The sequence below is a fragment of the Bufo bufo genome, chromosome 7 (assembly GCF_905171765.1).
Source record: "Bufo bufo chromosome 7, aBufBuf1.1, whole genome shotgun sequence".
NCBI lineage: Eukaryota > Metazoa > Chordata > Amphibia > Anura > Bufonidae > Bufo > Bufo bufo.
This window is the reverse complement of record NC_053395.1, coordinates 200,299,927-200,322,743: the sequence shown is the minus strand read 5'-3', so window position 1 is coordinate 200,322,743 and position 22,817 is coordinate 200,299,927. Positions and strand designations below refer to the sequence as shown.

At 43.3% G+C, this 22,817-nt stretch overlaps 2 protein-coding genes across 3 annotated transcripts in view; one reads left to right on the top strand and one right to left on the bottom strand.

Annotated features, from left to right (window-relative positions):
* Positions 1-683: 683 nt before the first annotated feature.
* Positions 684-15,985, top strand: UPP2 (uridine phosphorylase 2). 2 transcript variants are annotated; one of them, XM_040440792.1, is made up of 7 exons: positions 684-820; positions 2,195-2,312; positions 5,078-5,236; positions 7,144-7,258; positions 9,713-9,922; positions 11,227-11,373; positions 15,206-15,985. In XM_040440792.1, exons 1-7 carry the CDS (start codon positions 759-761, stop codon positions 15,346-15,348), a joined length of 954 nt encoding a protein of 317 aa, XP_040296726.1. In that variant the 5' UTR covers positions 684-758; the 3' UTR covers positions 15,349-15,985. The 2 variants fall into 2 exon arrangements, with proteins under 2 accessions (XP_040296726.1, XP_040296727.1); XM_040440793.1 differs by lacking the exon at positions 11,227-11,373.
* A 1,978-nt stretch (positions 15,986-17,963) lies between these two features.
* CCDC148 (coiled-coil domain containing 148) overlaps positions 17,964-22,817 on the bottom strand; it is a 220,169-nt gene continuing 215,315 nt past the window's right edge. Inside the window, exon 15 of the mRNA XM_040440791.1 lies at positions 17,964-20,701. Coding sequence (XP_040296725.1) covers positions 20,555-20,701 — 147 coding nt within the window. The 3' untranslated portion in view covers positions 17,964-20,554. The remainder of the gene's footprint in view (positions 20,702-22,817) is intronic.

The following is a 22,817-nucleotide window of genomic DNA, read 5'->3' as shown; positions in this document are numbered from 1 at the left end:
GTAATAGCGTATTTTTAGCAAAATGAGCCTACAGATTACATTTATAAGACCACATTAGGAATGGTTAAAGCTCCCTGAACATAACCATATTTTTATCTGGAGGGGGTGAAACCTGGTGACAGAATCCCTTTAATCATCAGAAATCTGGGGAGAATGCGCTTTGCATGCCATATTTAGATTCTACGTGTTGGCAGGGGGGCCCAAAAACTACGTTTTTGGACCTGTTTACACCCCTACATGCACTGAATCCTTCGGATCTGAACTAGTAGTAACAAACTGTATTATTTTTCCTGGGGTGTCCCCCTGGCAGGTATCTAGCTCAATCAGGAAGCGCATTTATTAAATTCGCTTTCTACAGTAGCCGGTATTTACTATATTTTCTCAGCCTTCGCTCCAGGAATCAATAACCATAATTTATTACATATTCTCACCCTTTCTCTACAATAATCAGAACTTTCTAAACAAAAACTCCAAGGCATTTAGTACAGTAATGAGTTACCAGCAGGCTGTAAATAATCCCAGACATTCAGCAAGGACTAATCAGTAACCAGTATTTACCAAATACACCCAGACAACGCCCCCGCAAGAAGAGCCAATCAGAGGCCTAGGAACGACATTCCCCGTATGACATCATCTTCCCTTATAAGAACCTCCCTCCTGGTGACGTCAGGACAGTATTTCTCCTTAGCTGAAGTTTATAACCCGCAGCATCAGTTGGAAAAGACCTGAGGAACCTATTACAGCGTCCGGGATCAGAGATGGCTCCAATCTTAGCAGATACCAGCAGCTCAAACTTGCCTGAAAGGGACAATTATGTAAAGTAAGTGCATGATGTGGAAGAGCAGATAATAGAGAATAAAAGCTTAATGCGCTATAAGAGCCTGGGAATCATGACTGTCCTAATTCCTGATGCCAGTGCCTCCCTGAGTTGTCCTTATATGTGGCCAGCTCGGACTGGTCCACCAGAGTACCAGAGGATCCTCCAGTAGGCCCAAGCTCGGACACAATAATGGGTCCTTTGTAAAATAGTGCCCCTTATAAAGCAGGGAGGCTAAGGTCTCGCAGAATCATTTCGTCTGATGGCCCAAGGAATTGTATGTGGATAGAAATGGGGAGTGTCAACAGTTTATGAAGAGGAATAAGGTGGCCATACATGCAGGGTTGCCAACCGTCCAGAAATTTCTGGACAGTTCGTAAAAATAGGTGACTTTTTCCCGTGTCCGTGAAAAAAAAAAAATAGATGTGTCTTTTTTGAAGCTGGTGGTTCTTGAATATTTTGATTATTTTAGTGGTAATTATCATCTTTTTACAGCTCCCAGTAAATGCTGGTAATGAGTTCTTATGTATTACTTATAATCTTTATCATTCATTACGGTTTTCCAATTTGTCTGTAAAAAATGGTAGCTGCCTGTGATTTTAGGATAAGTTATCCAGAAAAAAGAAAAATTTGGGTTGACAACCCTGCATGCAGGTAAGATTAATATGCCCACATTTGCTAACTTCGGCAGGATGGGATGGTCATCTAATGTGCATGGAGGTGCCCTGACTTCTCAGATGTTGAAGGGGGAAAAGGATCAGGCTGTTGGATTTCGACATGTCTGATCTTTTTATTCTCAGGGGAGATAAGCCAATTCCAGAGATGTCTGGCTGCGGCTTACTTCCCTCTCACTTTCCAGAACACCTGCATACTCGGCCAAACCAAGTGTGCGTAGTATGTATGGGTTGGTCAGGAAGAATAGCAGAACCTGCTGATTTCAGATTCTGATATAAGCAACAGCACGCCATAGAAAACTGGAGTGGGTGGGGGCACCGCTGGCTCATAATGATTCTAGTGATGTTATTTGGGCACTCTGTGGTTCTTTTTAAGCACAATGGGCATCAATAGAAAGCCAGCCCTGATTTTTTGTTTCCTATTTAGCCCGCAAGATATACTGTACATTTATTTTAAACCCCATCCTATCCCTTCCCTGCTTTACGAGGATTATAGCCCTTCAAATTGTATTTTCCTGACCGGCATAGGGCACCGTTATACCCTTCACAAGAAGATTTTATTTTGTCATGCTGCACCCTGAATTCTTTATGTCCTAAGTCACATTACATTACATAATGTAATATCTGGAATGTGATCATCTATAAGTCAATAGTATAGTCTATAAGGAGACGGATACCAGTGACACTTGTGCCTCTTCCTCAGCAATGGATTTGGATATGTTAAAAATCCTCATCTGGACCTGCTCTCAGAAGACATCCTCTACCATTTTGACTTGGGAACACGAACACATGACCTGCCCGCTATGTTTGGGGACGTGAAGGTAATGACTATATGCCGTCCATGTAATTAGCAGAGAAATACAAAGAGATTTTGTATCTGGATTTATACAACTAGCTCCCCCTTGTGGTGGCTGCAGACAGACAGAATTTTATCATGTATTATGTAAAGGGAAGGCATGGATTTGGAGTTTTATGTGTTAAAATGCATTTCTGACTCCTGTAAAGACGTAGTACGAAATGGGAGTACTGTTTGTAATTCTTAATATCTTCAGAACTTGAAAGAAAGGAAAGAGGACCCGTCACTTCTCCTAATATGTCTGTTTTAGTAAATAATTGTATTCCCCATGTAATAACAATTCTGAAGGATCTTTTTATGACTCTATGTTGTGCCATTCCTCTATTATTCCTGCTAGAAGTTTATGAATGATCGGTCAACTGGCTGTTACCAGTTAGGGGCGTCTCCCTGCACAGTGTCCCACTATCCAGTGCTGCCAGTGACACGCTGTACACAGACACGCCCCCAAATGGTATCACCCAGTTGTGCCTTTATTCATATACTTCTAGTAGGAATATCAAAGGAACAGCACAACAAAGGGTCATAGGAAAAGATGATCCAGGATTATTATTACATGGGGAATGCAAGTAGTTACTAAGGGTACTTTCACACTAGCGTTTTTCTTTTCCGGCACTGAGTTCCGTCAAAAGGGCTCAATGCCGGAAAAGAACTGATCAGGCATATCCCCATGCATTCTGAATGGAGAGCAATCCGTTCAGGATGCATCAGGATGTCTTCAGTTCAGTCATTTTGACTGATCAGGCAAAAGATAAAACCGCGGCATGCTACGGTTTTATCTCCGGCGAAAAAAACTGAAGACTTGCCTGAACGCCGGATCCGGCATTTTTTTTCCATAGGAATGTATTAGTGCCGGATCTGGCATTCAAAATACCGGAATGCCGGATCTGTCCTTCCGGTCTTCGCATGCGTAGACCGAAAAAAAAGTGAAAAAAATAAATGCTGGATCCGTTTTGCCGGATGACACCGGAAAGACGGATCCGGCATTTCAATGCATTTTTTTTGACTGATCAGTCTTACAAATGCCATCAGTTGGCATACGTTGCGGCGACGGAACTGCTTGCCGGATCACTCTGCTGCAAGTGTGAAAGTAGCCTAAAACAGACATGTCAGGGGAGGTGACATCTCCGATAGTAACCGACAGTCTGCCCTGTTACTAGTATACCACCTAGCAGTTTAAGGTAAGTCCTAAGGCCTCCTTCACACAAGCGATACAGATTGGCTCAGGATGAGTTCAGGGTGCATTCAGTGAACCTCGTACCATTCCGCGAGCAAGTTCAGTCAGTTTTGTCTGTTTTGCATACAGTGCGCGGATGCAATCCGTTTTGATGCGTTTTTGACGTGAGTGAAAATTCAACATCTCCTAGCAACCTTCAGTAAAAAATCCATTGCACCCGGACTGCATTTGGATTACATCCGGATGCAATGCGTTTTTCACTGAAGCCCCATTCACTTCTACGGGGCCAGGGCTGCGTAAAAAAAAACGCAGAATATAGAACATGCAGCGATTCTCACGCAACGCAGAACTGATGCGTGAAAAAAATGCTCATGTGCACAGACCCATGAAAATGAATGGGTCAGGATTCAGTGCAGGTGCTATGCGTTCACTTCACGTATCGCACCCGCACGGAAAACTTGCTCATGTGAAAGGGGATAGAAATGACTATTCTTGAGCGCAATTCAGACCAGAGTAGGACGCGCTCTATGATTGTCATGTGCACGAGGCCTTGCAAGTTTCAGCAGAGAAGTGGTCAAGGGCATAGGAAGAGGGGGCATAGGCTTTCCTTTTGCCTCACAAAAAGAATGAGGTTCTTCTATCGACCCCACCGTAATCTGTCACTGGAGCAAATTACAATTGTCGTATAATAAAATAAGAACACATACTCAGGTATTTCACCACCGGCGCCTCCACGGCTGCTGCTTCGTTTTTTCCCCCACTGGGTCCGGGGTGTACAGCCAAGAAGATGACGTCATAGCTGCAGCCACATGCTGGATCGGACCAGCGGGGGATGAAATGGCTGAGTATACATTCCTTTATTATTGTATCACAATCAGACAACCCCTTTAAACTTAGAATAGTTCCCCGAAATGTAGTTTATTTTTTATTAAAGCTACTGGCCACCACAATATCACCATATTGCATCACATAGTCGTACAGCGAAAAGAAAAAATTCTGGCTGCCCACAGCCACCACAAGGGGGAGCTAGCTGCCCATGGATTTATACAGCTTATACAACTCAGTGGGACCTGTAGAAGTTGTGCAGTGGTTCTCCTTTGCGGCGGCTCTAGGTATGGTATGGGTAGGACCGGAAGCAGGGAAGCAGTTAGTGCCGGGCCCCCTCTCACCACAGACCCCATAGCAGTATATGCCTCTAGGGCAGGTATTCCACTGCTATAGGCAGGATCTGTTAATTGCACCAGTCGTAAACCATATGCAGCACTGTGTGTGGAATTTATCATGATGGGGATTTTTGAAGTCAGTTGTGCTTTCCGTCTGCGTTGGTGTGATTGGCACCTAATTTATTTTACATAGCAACACCTTATGGAAACTTGCTCCATTTCTTTCCAATAGAGATTATCCATGCAAGGCTGTGGGGATCCAGTAGGACTCCCTATAAAACCTTGTGGGCACCAAACAGCAAAATGTGAACAGAGCAATACTTAACAGCAGGATCATTCATTTCATGCACAGTATTAACTACTACCCCCATTTTCTAAAATCTTCTCTTGCAGTTTGTCTGCGTTGGTGGAAGTCCAAACAGGATGAGGGATTTTGCAATCTTCATACACCAGGAGCTGGGTCTGGACGGAGATGGAAGTGACGTGACTGATATTTGTGCCGGCACAGACAGATACAGCATGTACAAAGCCGGGCCTGTGCTGTCTATTAGTGTGAGTGTCATTATATTGAAAAATGCAAGATAACAAACTGCACAGACACAATCAATAACCTCCAGGGTGAAATTACTGTCTTTTATTATTTATATCAGGACAGACGAGACAGAACTTTTGCATGCATGCTTGGAGTTGTAGTGTCACAACAGCTGGAGTGCCGGGGGTTGCCGACACCAGTCTTGTTCCTTGTTTTGCTCTTAGTTGTGCTGTGAAATCCACAAAAAGAAAAGAACAGCCACATGTCAATTTAGATGCAGATTTTTTCCTATTAAGCGTGGCCCTCTGATGGAGTCAAGGGCCACATTTGAGACCCACAGGACGCTGTTATGGGGATATCTGTGGAGGACACTGTTATGGGGATATCTGTGGAGGACACTGTTATGGGGGATCTGTGGAGGACGCTGTTATGGGGATATCTGTGGAGGACACTGTTATGGGGATATCTGTGGAGGACACTGTTATGGGGATATCTGTGGAGGACACTGTTATGGGGATATCTGTGGAGGACACTGTTATGGGGATATCTGTGGAGGACACTGTTATGGGGATATCTGTGGAGGACACTGTTATGGGGATATCTGTGGAGGACACTGTTATGGGGATATCTGTGGAGGACACTGTTATGGGGATATCTGTGCAGGACACTGTTATGTGGATATCTGTGAAGGACACTGTTATGGGGGATCTGTGGAGGACACTGTTATGGGGATATCTGTGGAGGACACTGTTATGGGGATATCTGTGAAGGACACTGTTATGGGGATATCTGTGGAGGACACTGTTATGGGGATATCTGTGGAGGACACTGTTATGGGGATATCTGTGGAGGACACTGTTATGGGGATATCTGTGGAGGACGCTGTTATGGGGGATCTGTGGAGGACACTGTTATGGGGATAACTGTGGAGCACACTGTTATGGGGATATCTGTGGAGGACACTGTTATGGGGATATCTGTGGAGGACGCTGTTATGGGGATATCTGTGGAGGACACTGTTATGGGGGATATCTGTGGATGACACTTATGGGGATATCTGTGGATGACACTTATGGGGATATCTGTAGATGACACTTATGGGGATATCTGTAGGTGCCACTTATGGGGATATCTGTGGATGACACTTATGGGGATATCTGTGGATGACACTTATGGGGATATCTGTGGATGACACTTATGGGGATATCTGTGGATGACACTTATGGGGATATCTGTAGATGACACTTATGGGGATATCTGTGGATGACACTTATGGGGATATCTGTGGATGACACATATATAGCATCTTAGGCTATATATGTGTCATCCAGAGATCCCCTCATAACAGTGTCATCCACAGATCCCCATAAGTGCCTTCTAGTAATCTATCAGTGGGGAGGGAGGAGGCGGGGACACTGGCGGCGGGGCCGGTGCAGTGACTCTACTCTAATACACCGGCCCCGCACACAGCTGTAAAGTATATTCATGTAAAGCTTAATCTTTGTAAAAGTAGCCCAAACCCTGCTGTACTTACTAACTAGGGTGGCATGCAGACTCGCCGCCGCGCCGGCAGCTTGAGCTTAACATCTCTTCCTCCGTCATGCGCTTGAGCGGCGCGATGTGGCTGAGCAGGTATTATAAAGTTGTGAGCAGGGCCACAATAATTGTTGCGCGGTCGCCCACCCGTGCAGCTTAGAGGGAACACTGACTGCAGGGGCCAGGGGGGTCCACAGAGGGCCGGGCCCCCTGGAGTGCTGGGCCTGGTCGCAACTGCGACCCCTGTATGTACGCCACTGTATAGAGTCCATATGGAGGGGTGTGTGCGGATTTGTGGGTGTGGTTTACAGGATGGTGCGTGAATTTATATGCAGGCATGATGGTTATATAGAGGCGTTAATTCCTAATGCAAAGATTTCTATTTCCTCAGCATGGAATGGGAATCCCCTCTATCTCCATAATGTTACATGAACTCATCAAGCTTCTTCATCATGCCAAGTGCAGAGATGTGACAATTATACGCATTGGGACATCGGGAGGAATCGGTAAGGATCCCCACTCAAACATATTGGTCGTTTGTATGCATGAACAAGACCCAGACACACAGATATATTGGAGGAAATATGTTTGCATGATATAAGAAAACCTCCAGCATTGAGTCGGAGTGTCAGTTTTGGTCCAGACCTGCTTCAGTCACTTCTAAACTTCTGGCAGGATCGTCAAGAGAAATCCTTGGAGTGGAAGTACCACCGATGGCACCATACACAGTGCCACTGCTAGGTGGAATGGAGAGTCTGAAAAAAATACATCCATAGTGTTGCACTTGTTACAATCCACATATTATCTTATCCTTAGGATATGCCACCAATATCAGATAGTGTGGTGTGGATCCCACCTCTGGAACTTGCTCCTATCTCCAGAATGGGGCCCCCAAAGTGCAGGAGCGAGGGAGGCTCCAAAAATAGCCGAGTGAGAGCGCACTGTGCATGCCCAATTCTCTATTCACTGCTATGGGACTGACGGAAATAGACGGTGAATGGAGGGTGGCAGCGCTTGCAATGGAGGCCCCATTCTGGAGATAAGAGTTTGTTCCAAAGGGATGGGACCCAGACCTATGTGACACTTATGGAATATCCTAGTGAGATAGAAATGCCCCTTTAGGGTCCATTCACAAGACCGTATTTCTGGGTCCACATCCGTTTTGCAGAACGGGTGCAGACCCACTCATTTCAATGGCCCCGCAAAAAAAAAAGGATAAAGCATGTCCTATTCTTGTCCGCTGACCAAAAATATCTGTCATAGGTCGGTACCCATGTTTTGTGCATCCACAATTTGCGGGCTGCAAAACACATATGGTCGTGTGACTGTACCCTTAATATTGCATAAACTGAGAGCTGTAGTTGGATATATAGAGTTTAATGACCACAATGTAAAAAATTAACTTTTAGACAACACCTTATAAAGTTCATGTTAAGAGATCCAGTCAATCGGCTGGGATCAGCAGGGAATGAATGGCTGCCCGTGTACTATACGGATGGACTGGTTCATTAGTGACCCTACGCTCTGTCTAATATTGTATAGGGATTGTGAGCGGATGACTCCTATGAAGAGATGTCTTCAAGGAGAACCCGTTTACCATGCTGGTCCCTGACACGTCTTGCTGTGCCCGGCTCCACATCACACCACATGAATACAGCAGTCAATCGCTGGCAGGACCCATCATAGGGCACCCGAATAGGCTGTCAACATTGTGGAAACATATTCCTAGGGACCAGGAAAACCCATTTAATGAAGATCTGTCCTCTCTCCTGACATGTCTACTTTAGTCTGTCTAATCACAATCCTGGAGCATCTTTTCTTAGAATTCTACATTGTGCTGTCCCTCTCTCATTCTTCCTGGAAATGTATGAATAACCTTGACCACGGGTTGTTAGCATTTCTATTGTCAACAGGGCATGTCCATACACACGGCCAGCACTGATTGGACGGTATCTCACCCCACTGACAAGGGTAATGACTGTACCAGTTGTTAATATATTCCTATATTTCCAGGAGGAATAAAGGAGACAATAGACAATGCCTCTATTGGTCCCAGTGGTCATGTGACTAGTCACATGATCACTGGGATGCCTGTACCAGGAGGCTGCCAGTAGGTTTAACTAGATCCAGCACAGCCCTGACAAGGCAAATGTCACTGCAAGCCCAATTACAGTGGAAAAGTATAATATAAAAAATACTACTACTACTAGTACTAATACTACTACTACTAATACTTTTAAAATAGTAATACTACTACTACTACTATTAAAATAGTAATACTACTACTACTACTATTAAAATAGTAATACTACTACTACTACTACTACTAATAATAATAATAATAATACTATTAAAATAGTAATAATAATAATACTACTACTAATAATAATAATTTTGAGGGACAGATTATAAAAATAAAAAAGTAAAATAAAAAAATAAAAAAATAAAATACACAATGATGAATGCTAATACAAATCTATTTATGTTCAATAATATAGAAAAAAAACAGATACATGCATATGTTCCAAAATATTTCAAATTGTAAGCCTAAAAAAAAAAAAAAGGAACATTACAAAAAGAAACCTGTGGTATTCCCAAAAAAAGCCCCAAAAAGCAAATCACACTAGCCCAACAATTAAAGAGTTATAGTCATTAAACTAACACGTATCAAAAGGGGCTAAACTGTGTCTGGTCCAGAAGAGTGAATATCCCCTGGCGCTGAATTGGTTAAACGTGATAACTGGGTGTTGTGACCCGACATCATTCATTTTCATCATCATTATTATGAGGACGACTCCTTGCATAATGTTTGCATAGTTATATAATATTTCTGTTTTGTCCCTCGAGCACTTGATTTATTACGGCTAATTACACGAGGGTTACTAAGGGTTACGGCCCGTTCGTACATCGCTCCTGCCGCATCGATCCGGTATTGATTCGCACTAATGTATGTGTTGCAGGCATTGAACCGGGGACGGTTGTGATCACTGATATTGCGGTGGATGCATTTTTCAGACCGCAGTTCGAGCAGGCTATTTTAGATAAGGTGGTTATCAGGAACACTCAGCTCGACCACAAACTTGCAGAAAGTCTTCTACACTGCAGCAAAGAGATCGATGACTTCCCCAGTATTATTGGTCACACCATGTGCACCTATGACTTCTATGAAGGTAGGTGTCCGGAAAAATCTCTCATATACTGTTGGTATTCGCCTGGATACATAATATCAGATGTAACATCTCCTCATTTACAATGTTCCTAAGGGCATCATAGCAGATGCCTCACCAGCACTGACGGGGTTAATATGTCAGTCCAAGAGCAGCTTGCCTAAAGTAAATAGCCATATCATTTTAATAAATTAATTTATTTCTTAAAGGGGTTATCCAACATTTAGATCTGACCTCCCAGCGTGACCAACCCGCGGTGGGGACCTTACTTACCTGTTTCCCTCTGTCGCTCGTTCCACATTCCGACTCTTCGTCTCCCTGGTGAGTTAATATCAACATCCTGTTGACGGAGGGCACGTGCCCGCTGCAGCCAATCGCTGGCTACAGCGGTGACCTTCTCCCCTTGTGTCATGACAAGTGGTCACGTGATGCAAGGGAAGCAAGTAAGTATGATCACCACCCAGGGTCGGCCACTCTGTGAGGTCTGATATAATGGATAACCCCTTTAATATACACTTATTGACAAAAAGAAACGCACCCAGACAGAAATTTCTGATTGTTGCAAAACTCGGCATGCGGCTGGTTATTTCTTAGGCAGATATGTAAATAATTACAGGTGTGGTCTGATTAGACACTGGGTCTTGCCACAAGAGGGCGTAAAGGTGCTCCTTTCACTGGATTATAAAAAGGCTCTCAGAGGCTACTTTTGGTAAGTGTACCTCTTGGTGAGAGAGCATAGATACATACATTTTGTGGCGTTTTTCTTAGCAGGAGTAGATATACACGTTTATTTTGCCGGATTCTGCTCCTCCAAGTGCCCAGGAGGCGGAGCTTCAGTGTGATTTGCTCTCTGCATTCAGCCCTCCACTCTGAATGATAGGAGTAGTGATCTCCTGGTTGGATGCTACAGCTGTCATCCAGAGCAAAGGGAAGGAAGCAGCTCAATGCAGAGAGCATTTCACCATGAAGCTCCGCCTTCTGGGCACTTTCAGGAGCCGAACCAAGCAGAATAAAAGTTTATATTTACACTACTCCTGAGAATAAAAGCTCAGCAAGCTCATGTACTGTGTGTTGGTCCTGCTCTCTCCAGCCCCTAACTTGTGCTGTCAGCAGTTTTCCCTTTAACGTACTTGTTCTTTGGGATGGATAGGAGTCCACTTATTATTATTATTTTTTAATGTAAAGCCTCATAGTAGTAAAGCATTGACTGCAGGGCAGAAATGACTCATATGAAATAAAATAATTGCTTGTTTGTTTGTGAGTAATGAAATACAGACAAGAGAGGTAAAAAGCAATTTATTTCTAAGGTCAGGGGAGATTGGATGGAGCGCTCTGCTCATTTTCTAAAGAAGAAAAATGCGAGTATCTGCAAAGGGCGTATAATGCTGGAGTCAGGAACATTGAGATGGAATCTTCCGTCTTCGCTGCCATGTGCCATTTATGTGGACTTAAAGGTATTTTTCCTATGAACAAATGTATATGTTACATAGTAACATAGTATATAAGGCCAAAAAAAGACATTTGTCCATCCAGTTCGGCCTGTTATCCTGCAAGTTGATCCAGAGGAAGGCAAAAAAAACCTGTGAGGTAGAAGCCAATTTTCCTCACTTTAGGGGAATAAAAAATTCCTTCCCGACTCCAATCAGGCAATCAGAATAACTCCCTGGATCACCGACCCCTCTCTAGTAGCTATAGCCTGTAATATTATTACACTCCAGAAATACATCCAGGCCCCTCTTGATCTCTTTTATTGTACTCACCATCACCACCTCCTCAGGCAGAGAGCTCCATAGTCTCACTGCTCTTAGGCTGGGTTCACACGGGCGAGATTTCCTGCACTGAATCCGGACCCATTCATTTCTATGGGGCTGTGCACATGAGCGGTGATTTTCACGCATCACTTGTGCGTTGCGTGAAAATTGCAGCAAGCTCTATATTGTGCGTTTTTCACGCAACGCAGGCCTCATAAAAGTGAATGGGGCTGCGTGAAAATCGCAAGCAAGTGCAGATGCAGTGCGATTTTCACACATGGTTGCTAGGAGATCATCAGGATGGGAACCCGATCATTATTATTTTCCATTATAACATGGTTATAAGGGAAAATAATAGCATTCTTACTACAGAATGCTTAGTAAAATAGGGCTGGAGGGGTTAAAAAATAATTTAACTCACCTTAATCCACTTGTTTGCGCAGCCCGGCTTCTCTTCTGTCTTCTTCTTTGCTGTCCAGGAGGAAAAGGACCTGTGGTGACATCACTGCACTCATCACATGGTCTGTCACATGATCCAGCACCATGGTGATGTATCATGTGATGAGCGCAGTGACGTCACCACAGGTCCTTTTCCTCAAAGAAGAAGAAAGAAGAGAAGCCGGGCTGCGCGAACAAGTGGATTAAGGTGAGTTAAATTATTATATATTTTTTTAACCCCTCCAGCCTTATTTTACTAAGCATACTGTAGTAAAAATGCTAATATGAAAATAATAAAATCTACAGAAGACCTAATCCAAATCCGAACTTCTGTGAAGAAGTCCGGGTTCAGGTCTGGGTACCAAACATGCAGATTTTTCTCACGCGCGTGCAAAACTCATTAAAACGCATTGCACTCGCAGAGAAAAGTTGTGCATGTTCCCGCAACGCACCCGGATCTTTTCCCGCAACGCCCATGTGAACCCAGCCTTACCGTAAAGAATCCTCTTCTATGTTTGTGTACAAACCTTCTTTCCTCCAGACGCAGAGGATGTCCCCTCGTCACAGTCACAGTCCTGGGGATAAATAGATGATGGGATAGATCTCTGTACTGACCCCTGATATATTTATACATAGTAATTAGTTCTCCCCTCAGTCGTCTTTTTTCTAAAGTTAATAACCCTAATTTTGATAATCTTTCAGGGAACTGTAGTCCCTCCATTCCAGTTATTACTTTAGTTGCCTTCCTCCGGACCTTCTCCAGCTCTGCTATGTCTGCCTTGTTCACAGGAGCCCAGAACTGTACACAGTACTCCATGTGTGGTCTGACTAGCGATTTGCAAACTGGTAGGACTATGTTCTCATCACGGGCATCTATGCCCCTTTTGATGCAACCCATTATCTTATTGGCCTTGGCAGCAGCTGCCCGACACTGGTTTTTACTGCTTAGTTTGCTGTTCACTAAAACTCCTAGGTCCTTTTCCATGTCAGTGTTAGGGTGCTTTCACACTAGCGGCAGGACGGATCCGACAAGCTCTTCGCCCTGTCGGATCCGTCCTGCTATTTCACCGTGCCGCCGGACTGCCGCTCTGTCCCCATTGACTAAACGTACTGCATATCCGACTTTTTAGTCCGGCGGCCTCTCACCGCGCACTGCCGTGCTGCGCCGGAGCTCCGCCCCCCGTCCTTATTATAGTCAATGGGGACAGAGCGGCAGTCCGGCGGCACGGCGAAATAGCGGCAGGACGGATCCGACAGGGCGAACAGCCTGTCGGATCCGTCCTGCCGCTAGTGTGAAAGTAGCCTTACCCAGTGTTTTACCATTTAGTATGTGCGGGTGAAACTGTTGAAACTGATTACATAGTAATCACGCATTTGTCATGCTCTATATTATATTGTTGCGTTCTGCTTGGAGATTTTGTTCCTTTTCATTTGTTACTTGCTTAAAAATTATTTTATACACCATGAAAAGCAAATCTAAATATTAAGTTCTATTAAAAGACAAAGGGTTAGGTTTACTATTGAAAATATGCCAGTTTTTTGGCGCATTTTGAACATGTCATACATGCTTTGGACCACATTTAGGCAGGAAAGATGGTCTGGACAACTCCTTTATCTGTTCACAGACATAGAATCCTATGGCAATCTACACGGCCAAGTCACATTATTATGACCACCAGCTAATATCCAGAGTAACCGCCGTGTGCAGCGCGGACAGCAGCTAGACGGGTTGGGAGTGACTCAGTAAGGTCCTGGTAGGTTTTCACAAGTATCTGGAGACATGCTGACTACATCCCACAGCTGCTAGAGGGGGAGTAGGGGAGGATCCATAGAGCAAACCTGACAATCGAGGGCGTCACACAAATGCTCAGTTGGGTTCAAGTATGGGGAATAAAGAGGCCAGGGACATTTCTAGCTGTATGACATGACGCATTGTCTTGCAGAAAAATCCCATCCGCCCCACGGAAGACAATCAGCATGTATGGGTTACGTGATCTGCAAGGATGGGTTTATACCCAAATCGGTTGAGAGTGCCATCCACATGGATGAGTGGCCCAGAGAATGCCATGAAAACCTTCCCCAGACCATAACGCTGCCCCCACCAGCTTGTGTCCTTCCAGCAGTGGTTGCAGGGTGTTCGTTCTCTGATGTTTCTTGCCTGACATGCCAACGTCCACCCGTTCCATAAAGAAGAAAATGTGACTCATTGAACCAGGCAACCCTTTGCCAATCAGCGGAGGTCCCATTCCGATACTGCTGCCAAAATTTAAACATTTTCTGCCGATGCAAGTTCATTAGCAGAGGTGCAGGGACCATCCGTCTGCTTCGCAGCCCCATAGACAGTAGGGTTTACCGAACTGTTGTGTTAGACACACGTCTGGTAGCCCCCTGGTTCCTTTTGGTGGGGAGATGCTCCACTGTAGCGTGTTAGTCCACCCTTGTGCACCTTCATAGCAAACGTTTGCCTGTTGCATCAGTGGCACGTGGTGCTCTGCAGTTGCTACGTGGCTTATTCACAATGGTGCTATTTGTCCACTCTCCATGTACTTCCACCACAGGAGCACGCAAACAGTTCACACTGCGCAGACAATACCCACCAAGCCAGCTCACCACACGGGACCCCCTTCATGATCTACACACTGCCGACGTAGAAAGTAGTAATAATAATGGGACTCGACTGTGTATGTTGAGATCCGTAAAACCACATGGATTCCAGGTGTTGTGACCATTATATTAACCCTAATAGGATGTATCTTAGTGGTTTCAAATAGGGGTACAAAGTAGTGTTCACTTAGGGCGCCTTCATGTGGCAGAATGTGCTGCAGACATCTATGACAATCAGTTCCATTCATCTGAATGGTCCTGGCAGAAATCCATGTGCTTGATGGCAGAATAACCCCAATCAAATAATTAGAACGGATTTTCAGTTGCACAAAGTTTCCACAACAAAATCTGCTGCGTGTGAAGACTCCCTTATTGTAATGGACACGTTACCTTATCACCAGGCGCCATCTTTGCTGCTATATTTTACCTTGATATTATTTGGTAGATGTATCTGGTTAGTAAACGGCTTTTCTAACCATTTCATATCTTTCAGCTGCCGTGGTCTGCGTGACTCTTCTTGACAGGCTACAGGGAGATCAGATCACGCACAGTCACAGTGTCCTCAAAGAATTCCAGAAGCGACCTCAGAAGCTGATTTCCAGTTTCATTAAGAAGCGACTGCACATGTGCACCTAGGTGCGGGGCCGTGCTGCACAATGCGGCCATGACATGCACTTTGTATATAAACCCTGTACTGTGAGTTATATCCTATATATACATACAAGAATACCAGGTTGTAAAAAACAGGCAGTAGAACCTCTGAACTTTAACTCTTATATATGATGTACTGTTCACCTTTACATAGTTTTCAGAATCTGCATGTAAAAAATATTTAAAGGCTATGTACACCTTCGGGGGCAATTTTTTTTTTTTATGGTTGCATTTTACTCATTTTGGGCTAAAGATTTATTTTTTCAATTGGTCTTTATTAAAAATGTTCAGCCGTTCTGTCACAAAAGGGTTACCTCTTTGCCTACCTGTCTGAATCGTACTTCCACTTTCACTTTGTGCAGGTCATCTAATAAACCTTCTCTCTAAATTACTAAAAGTCACAAACACTTATTTAAGCCATTGATAAGAATTGAGCTATTATGAGTGTTTAGGAGGTCAGAAATCAGCGATAAGGAGCCATCAGCTAAGCTGCCTGATGGCACACAGTCAAAATACAGAGCCTGCTACTAGAGAATCTTAAGGCTTTACAGAGAAAGGGGCTCAACATTTTTAATAAAGACCAATTTAAAAAAACATTTTAGCTCAAAATGAGTACAATGCAATAATAATAATAAAAAAGAAAAAAGGCCCCCAAAGGTGCACATAGCCTTTAAGGATGCTGGTGTTGTTTGGGGAAGTCTTTTATCAAAGGGGTTGTCTACTTTTTACAATACCATTTTATTTACTAAAATGAAGCTGTTCACAGGTTATCTCACTACTGAGACCGTCATCGATCGGATGTCATCTGTGGGGGAACCTAGGAACAAGTGTTCAATTCCTCTGCAGTGCCACCACAGGGCAAATGACGCATTACACATTTCTCATTGACATCCCTGGGTGGTGCATGTAATACACAGAAATACTCAGTCCGCCAGAGGGAGAGCTGGTCTTTGTAGTTATTATCTGTTCCAGCTAGTTGATGAAAGTCCCAAGCCGCTCAAAATTTTCTAGTAAGGAGGAATTAAATGTTTTTCTACATTTCAGTTTATTTAAGGGCATGTTCACATGGCAGAAACAAGTTAATGGTTGCAAAAGTATACAAACCCTTCAAGTGTAGGGCGCGAATGTACTTTGCACTGTCCATAGTTCCAAAATATCTAAAAAATGGTGTGGTCAAAGGCCAGTGAATGAAGTTTTAACCCCAAATCTTCCCTATCTACTTGGCGGCATAGGAGGTTTATAAATTTTCTCTGTTTTTGCTAATGATCTAAAGCACTTTCAGGTCAGTGGAGTTTATGATTAATGAATACAGTATATGGAGATTCTTGCCAGCAGATACAATTATAGCGAGCAGTGATTACAACCGGCCATAGCTGCTGTGGTTTTGGCAAGACCTTGCAGTACATACGCGACTGTTTATGCTGCGTAGTATTTCTCAGCAGTCGTCTTTTTATCCATTCTCTCCCATTTGCTGCAATATGGTTTAAAATAATGAATATTTTATGGGTGATACAAATTAATTCTAGAACAAAACAATACTAAAATCTCCTTCTTATGCATTGCGCAACGATTAAAATAAACGAAGGGGGAAAAAACTTTATGGCATAATAAACTTAATAAAATAATTAAAAAGCTTGAATTTCTAAATATTTAAATCAGTATATGAGATGCAAATCTAATATCTTTTTAAAATTAAAATGGGACAACAGAATAAATGTTGCGGGAATCAATGGGAATATCTACGACTCTATTCCCTGCATGGTTGGACACCCTTCCACTGAAATGGAAGAGAGTTAATGGTAAGGGGGAAAAGTGTCTGATCGGCAGGGGTCCAACCTATGGGTCCCTCACAAGAATGGAGCAGCAGACACACCTTGCTATATTCAAGTCTATGGGACAGGCAGAGATAGCCGAGTACAGACGCTGAAAGGAGCGGCAGCACGCATGCATGACTGCTGGTCCATTCAAACGGGGAAGCATGGGCCTCTGGTCTTGTGATCAACAGGAGCCCACATGGTCAGACACTCACCGATCAGACGCTTATCCTCCTATCCTGTGGCATAAATGAAGATAGAAATCTATGGCAGCTCAGAGCTGTTACAGATTTCAGATTAGGCACAGGGACTGCCGGGGAATGTGCCTAATATATGACGAAGCCTATGGCTCGCCATAGTTTAGGAACAACCTCCAGCAGAGCAGGAGACATAGACCAACATAGAAAACACAGGTCTTGGTAAATCTCCCCCAATATTATCATTTTCTATTTTGTCTCTTTCCCTTGATGTCCCCCAATACTCCCTTAGACATGATGTCATCTTCTAAATTTAGTTGAGACAGGACAACCTTTAAGGTTGGCAACCACTTGACTGCTTGTCTGGTGACCACCCTGTGATTACATGTAGCTACTTGTACAAAACTAGCCCCAGAAAATGCTATCCCTTTTAGTCTCATGACATACTTAAAAGAAAATGGCACAACCATGCTGCTTTAGGGTACACCTCAATTAAAGAGGTTTCATAAATAAATAAGGGTAAATACGTTTTATTTTTGTATAATAAAAAGTTATACAGTTTTACCAATGCGCCTTCTGCATCAATTCCTTATGGTTTTGAACATCTCCGCTTGCTGTCATTCAATAGGACCCTTCATTATTTACCTCCAGTGGATTTAAATCTGTCCTAGTCATGAGATCATCATGGCTCATTGCAGTTACAGTCCCGTTCTGTCTTGTAACAGATCTGTATGCACTGGAAGTAACCAAGGAAGGTTTGTAGTGAATTACAGCAAGTGGAGAACCTGCAATCCATCAAGAATTTTAGAAATATATATATAGCTTTTTAGTATACAGCAAATTTTTTTTTTTTTTGCTGAAACCAAAATTGTCCTTTCAGAAAATTAGTAACAAGAGTCAGAATGTGAGAGTGCCTGTATTGTGTAGAGAGAGAAGACGTGGTGTATACATAATATGTAAGATTACATTACATTTTAAACGGCAACTGTAACCTTTCTGTAAAGTGATGGTACTATATGGTAAAATTCAGGTAAATAATTATAATTTAGGCTAGTTTCACACACGTGGCACTTTAATCCGGCAGGCTGTTCCAGCAGAGACCATTGTTCCGGAGTTCTCTGCAACCAACATAGCTGGATAGTACCACGTGCTGGCAGGACCGCATTGACTATAATGGGAATTGCAGAGATTTGGCCGGTCAAGAATTGCTGCATGCAACGGTTCGGTTCCCATCACAGTCAGTGGGGTCTGGCAGGCACACGGCACTGTCCAGCTATGGCGGATCTATTGCTGTGCTGCATGTGTGAAAATAGCCTTATAGGTGTAGTCCAGTAATTTCAAGTTATCCTCTATCCACAGGATCAGGTATAAACATATTGCTGGGCCCCTTACCAATCATAAGAACGGGTGCCCTGTACCCCACAGTCCCCCTGAAAATAATGGAGTGACATGACAAGCATGCGCACGGCAGCTCTATTCATCTCTATAGGACTGCTGGAGATAGCCGAGTACAGCACTCAGCTATCAGTCCTATAGAACTTGCTGCTCTCTTCGTTTTGGGCAGCCTATTGGGGCACGGTCCCTGTTCTTGTGATCGGTAGGGGGTCCCAGCGATAGGATCCTCACCAATCTAATAGTTATCCCCTAACCTGTGGATAGGGAATAACCTGAAATTAGCGGAATACCCCTTTAAAGGGATTCTGTCACCTGGGACCACCCCCATAAACTACAGTAATGTATAAATAGTATAACGGATGCTGTGGCCAAATATACTTTGTTCCCACAAACCGGCTGCATAGAGAGGGCTGGTCTTCAGTCCCCTCCATTATGTGTATGCGCAGTGAGAACAAAGATACAAATCAGTCCTGTATACTATTCATTCATTACTGTGGCTAATGGGGCGGTCCAAGGTGAGCGTCGTTAAACTGGTCATACAGGTACAGAGAATTTGGCCAGTCCCAATGACGACAAGCATTCTTCAGCTTATCTGGGTCTTTATGGTAATGAAGGGGATTGCCTGATAATACGTCATTTTCATTTTCTCTTTTTGTATCTACAGAATTTATCTCAAGAGGTTGTGTTTTTGTCTGTACTGTAAGGAATATTTGTACATTGTTGTATTTGGTCTTATATATTTTAATATGTACATACAGAAAGTTAAATAAAATATGGTTATTATTAATCATTGTTTTTTTTTTTTATAAAACAAAAGAATGCAACATCACAATTCTGTTTTCCGTAGAAGCTGTTCTAAAAAAAATAAAAAACAAAAATGCTTGAATGACCAACCGTTATCATAAAGTGGGTCCGAAATTCTGTGATGACAAATTCATAATATATTTTTACAGCAGTCTGTTTCTCTGCTACACATACCAAGTTGGCTGCCGCCACTAGAGGGAGCTCACTGCATGTTGTCAAATTATCAAATTCAATATATAAATAGTATATTGTGAGCTCCCTCTAGTGGTGGCCACAGGCTGTCAGAATGTTAGGTTTTAAACCTAGGCCTATGCAGGGGTTTTTGGAAGTCAATATCACAAAAAAAGCCCTGAATGTCATAAAGGAATAAAAAGAACTCAATCATCACAGAATTGTTTAGTTAGAAAAACAGATATTCAAGGGCAGACATTTTACACATCCCTGATTGTGCAGTTTTCCAGATCCCCAAACCTATCCAAAAGCAGAATTTTGAACTATTTATTATGGGTAACACTATTATATTATGCCTGTCACCCGACCTCGAAGAGGAATGGCCCATCGTAGACGCTGTGTGAAAGATCTCTGATAACGAGCGATGGCAGAGCCTAGATGAGGCTGTATATACAGTGTTGAGCAATGTTCTCCCCCCGCAGTCACCAGGAGTCAGCACACATCCCCAATTTATGTTATGCTGCGTATAGCAATAAACACAGAATAAACAAGAGCCTGCTAAACTCCACCGGAGCAATGTAGCTGTCACCTCCAGTCCATCTCTCACATCTAATGACTCAATTTCCATCTTCAACCTGCATAAAGAGACACTTACTGTACAAGCACACTGTGATATATGGTGTGTGAGCCGCCGGGTCTGTGTGTATAATGGAGAGGTTCCCCCCCCCCCCCTTCCCATGTCCTCAGCAATATAAAGAGACATTCCCAATAACACAATAGACTTTTGAATGATATACCACACACTCAGGACTATTTTTTAAATATCGTAGATTCCATGTCTTTCCTTGGTGGTTTTAGTGGCAGGATTTTGGGTAAGATTTCTTGAGCATAGTTGGTGTTGTGCAGTCCTGCCTCTCGAAGAGCCATCTCAACGCGAATCCTTGGGTCACAGATAATCTGTGTGGGAATAAAAAATAAAATTAGCTTTAGGGGTGCATGAAGTGTGACATCTCAGAATAGTGCAGCCTGCCATAGGACAGTAGCTGGGTCTCATGCTAATGATATATGCACACTGCAATGTTGATACTGCTGCTCCACCATGCTGTTATTTGTATAGGACTTCATATTCTCCCATTGAGGGACAGCAACGACTTCTGCATTTTTAGCAACCAAAAAAACATGAAAACCACCAACAACGTATGCGAATACAGGGTAATATTATTATGGACTATATTATCCCTAAACTTTGTGTGGCTGTCATGGCCCATAAACAGGTAGGAACTAGTGTTAGGGACCACTCAATAGAGGCGACCTTGACGTGGTGAGTGGCTTATTACGCTTTGGCCAAAATGTACACCAATGCCTCATCCAGCATGGAGGGCAGAGTGCTGGATGCAGAGTGCTATCACATTTGTATTTTCCGTTAATATTTTTATGGACAGGGTCAGAGTGACCAAAGAGAGTACTAGAGGATTCTCCAGTAGGTACAGGCTCTGACACAATAAGGGTACAGCCAGACAGAGTTTTTTGGACAAGGTTTTGAAGCAGATCTGCCTGCAGGATTTTCTGCCAAAGCCAGAACTGGATTTGAAAGGAATGGAAAATATAAAGGGAGGACTTTTATACATCTCCTTCCTGGTGGATAGCCTTCTGGCTTGGTCTAAAAAAAAACTGCAGGCACAGCTTCAAAACCTTGTCCAAAAAGCTCTGTGTGACCGTACCCTAAGAGGCTCCAAAGGTTCCGCTAAAGACAACTCCATTTGGATCTTGCCACCAGGGTCTATCTCTTAAGGGATGATTCACAAATAACCTATTAGATCTCATAGACAAGGAGTCCCGTGTGTGCAATGTGTACAACAAAGATAAAGATGAAATGAAAAGTGGATGTGCAGATATTTTGTATAGATGGTGGGTGAGTCCTCAGAGTCGCGTTCCCAAAAAACCTCAATCTGATACGGATTGTGAGGAAATATATAATAAAAATAATTATAATATTTCATAACCTTCAACTGATTCAATATTGTAACTGTCAATAAAGCATGAAAATTATGTTTTAATGTGAATAAGAGATTAGGCCAGTCCGCCGATGGATGGACACTTTGGGGTATTTAAGGTACCTTCCTCCAGGGAAGGGTGCCTGAGCTTTAGGTTATCTAGCTTGCTTGTCCTTAGTGAACATTTTCTGCCTTTTTATCTGACCCTCCACTGCCCAATCTGCCCTTAGCCTGTTTACCGTATTGACCTTTTCCCACCTGCCCTGACCACAACTATTTTTACGGATTTGCACAAACTCTGCATGCCCTTACCTCAGCCTGTTTCCTGACTACTGCCTGACCCTTCGGTGCTTTGCACCATTGTCTCTGGCCTAGTGGCTCCCCTGCAGTGAAGTCTAGATACCTATACAGGGGTTAAAGGGTAAGAACCAGGGGACCCTCAGGATAACACCCTAATGTCTAGCCCAAAGCCAAACAGCTTGGTTGGCTCAGTTGGTTCCACATCCACCGCCCATAACATTATTGATACAGAAAACTTATATACATCAGTTATATACATCAATTATATCATCATAATGGATGGTAAGCTAAAGGGTAGCCTCAAGATTAAATATTGCATTACTCTGATAACCCAGAACGGTTTTCCAATTGCATTGTCTAGATATCTTCTACTCCACTGTCTACTGATTATGGTGCCCCCTGCTGTACTTTTGATTGCCTCTCGAAATGTCTACCGAATGCGGTCACTGATTTACAAATTTAGCACACGTCTAGACACTTTTGTCTACCTCTTGACTGGCTTATTGTGAAACAGAATTTTATGGCAGAATTGCAATGCAATTTAGGCACTAAATGTTACATATCATGCCTCCTTGCTGGGCGCGATAATTTCTCTAAACCGACATGTGTTAAAGGGGTTTTCTGAGATTTTACTACTGATTACCTATCCTCATCATAGGTCATAAGTATCTGATCGGTGGGGTCCGACACCTGGGATCCCCGCCGATCAGCTGTTGGAGAAGGCACCGGCACTTCTGTGAGCACAAAGGCCTCCACACAACTTTTCCTAGGCCATTGAC

What these genes read in the sequence shown, in the direction of transcription:
- UPP2 (XM_040440792.1), top strand. Translation starts at nt 759, where the DNA reads ATGGCTCCAATCTTAGCAGATACCAGCAGCTCAAACTTGCCTGAAAGG. An exon ending in CTATGTTTGGGGACGTGAAG is followed by an intron (nt 2,313 to 5,077) that starts GTAATGACTATA and finishes CTTCTCTTGCAG; the next exon opens with TTTGTCTGCGTTGGTGGAAG. An exon ending in CCATTTATGTGGACTTAAAG is followed by an intron (nt 11,374 to 15,205) that starts GTATTTTTCCTA and finishes CATATCTTTCAG; the next exon opens with CTGCCGTGGTCTGCGTGACT.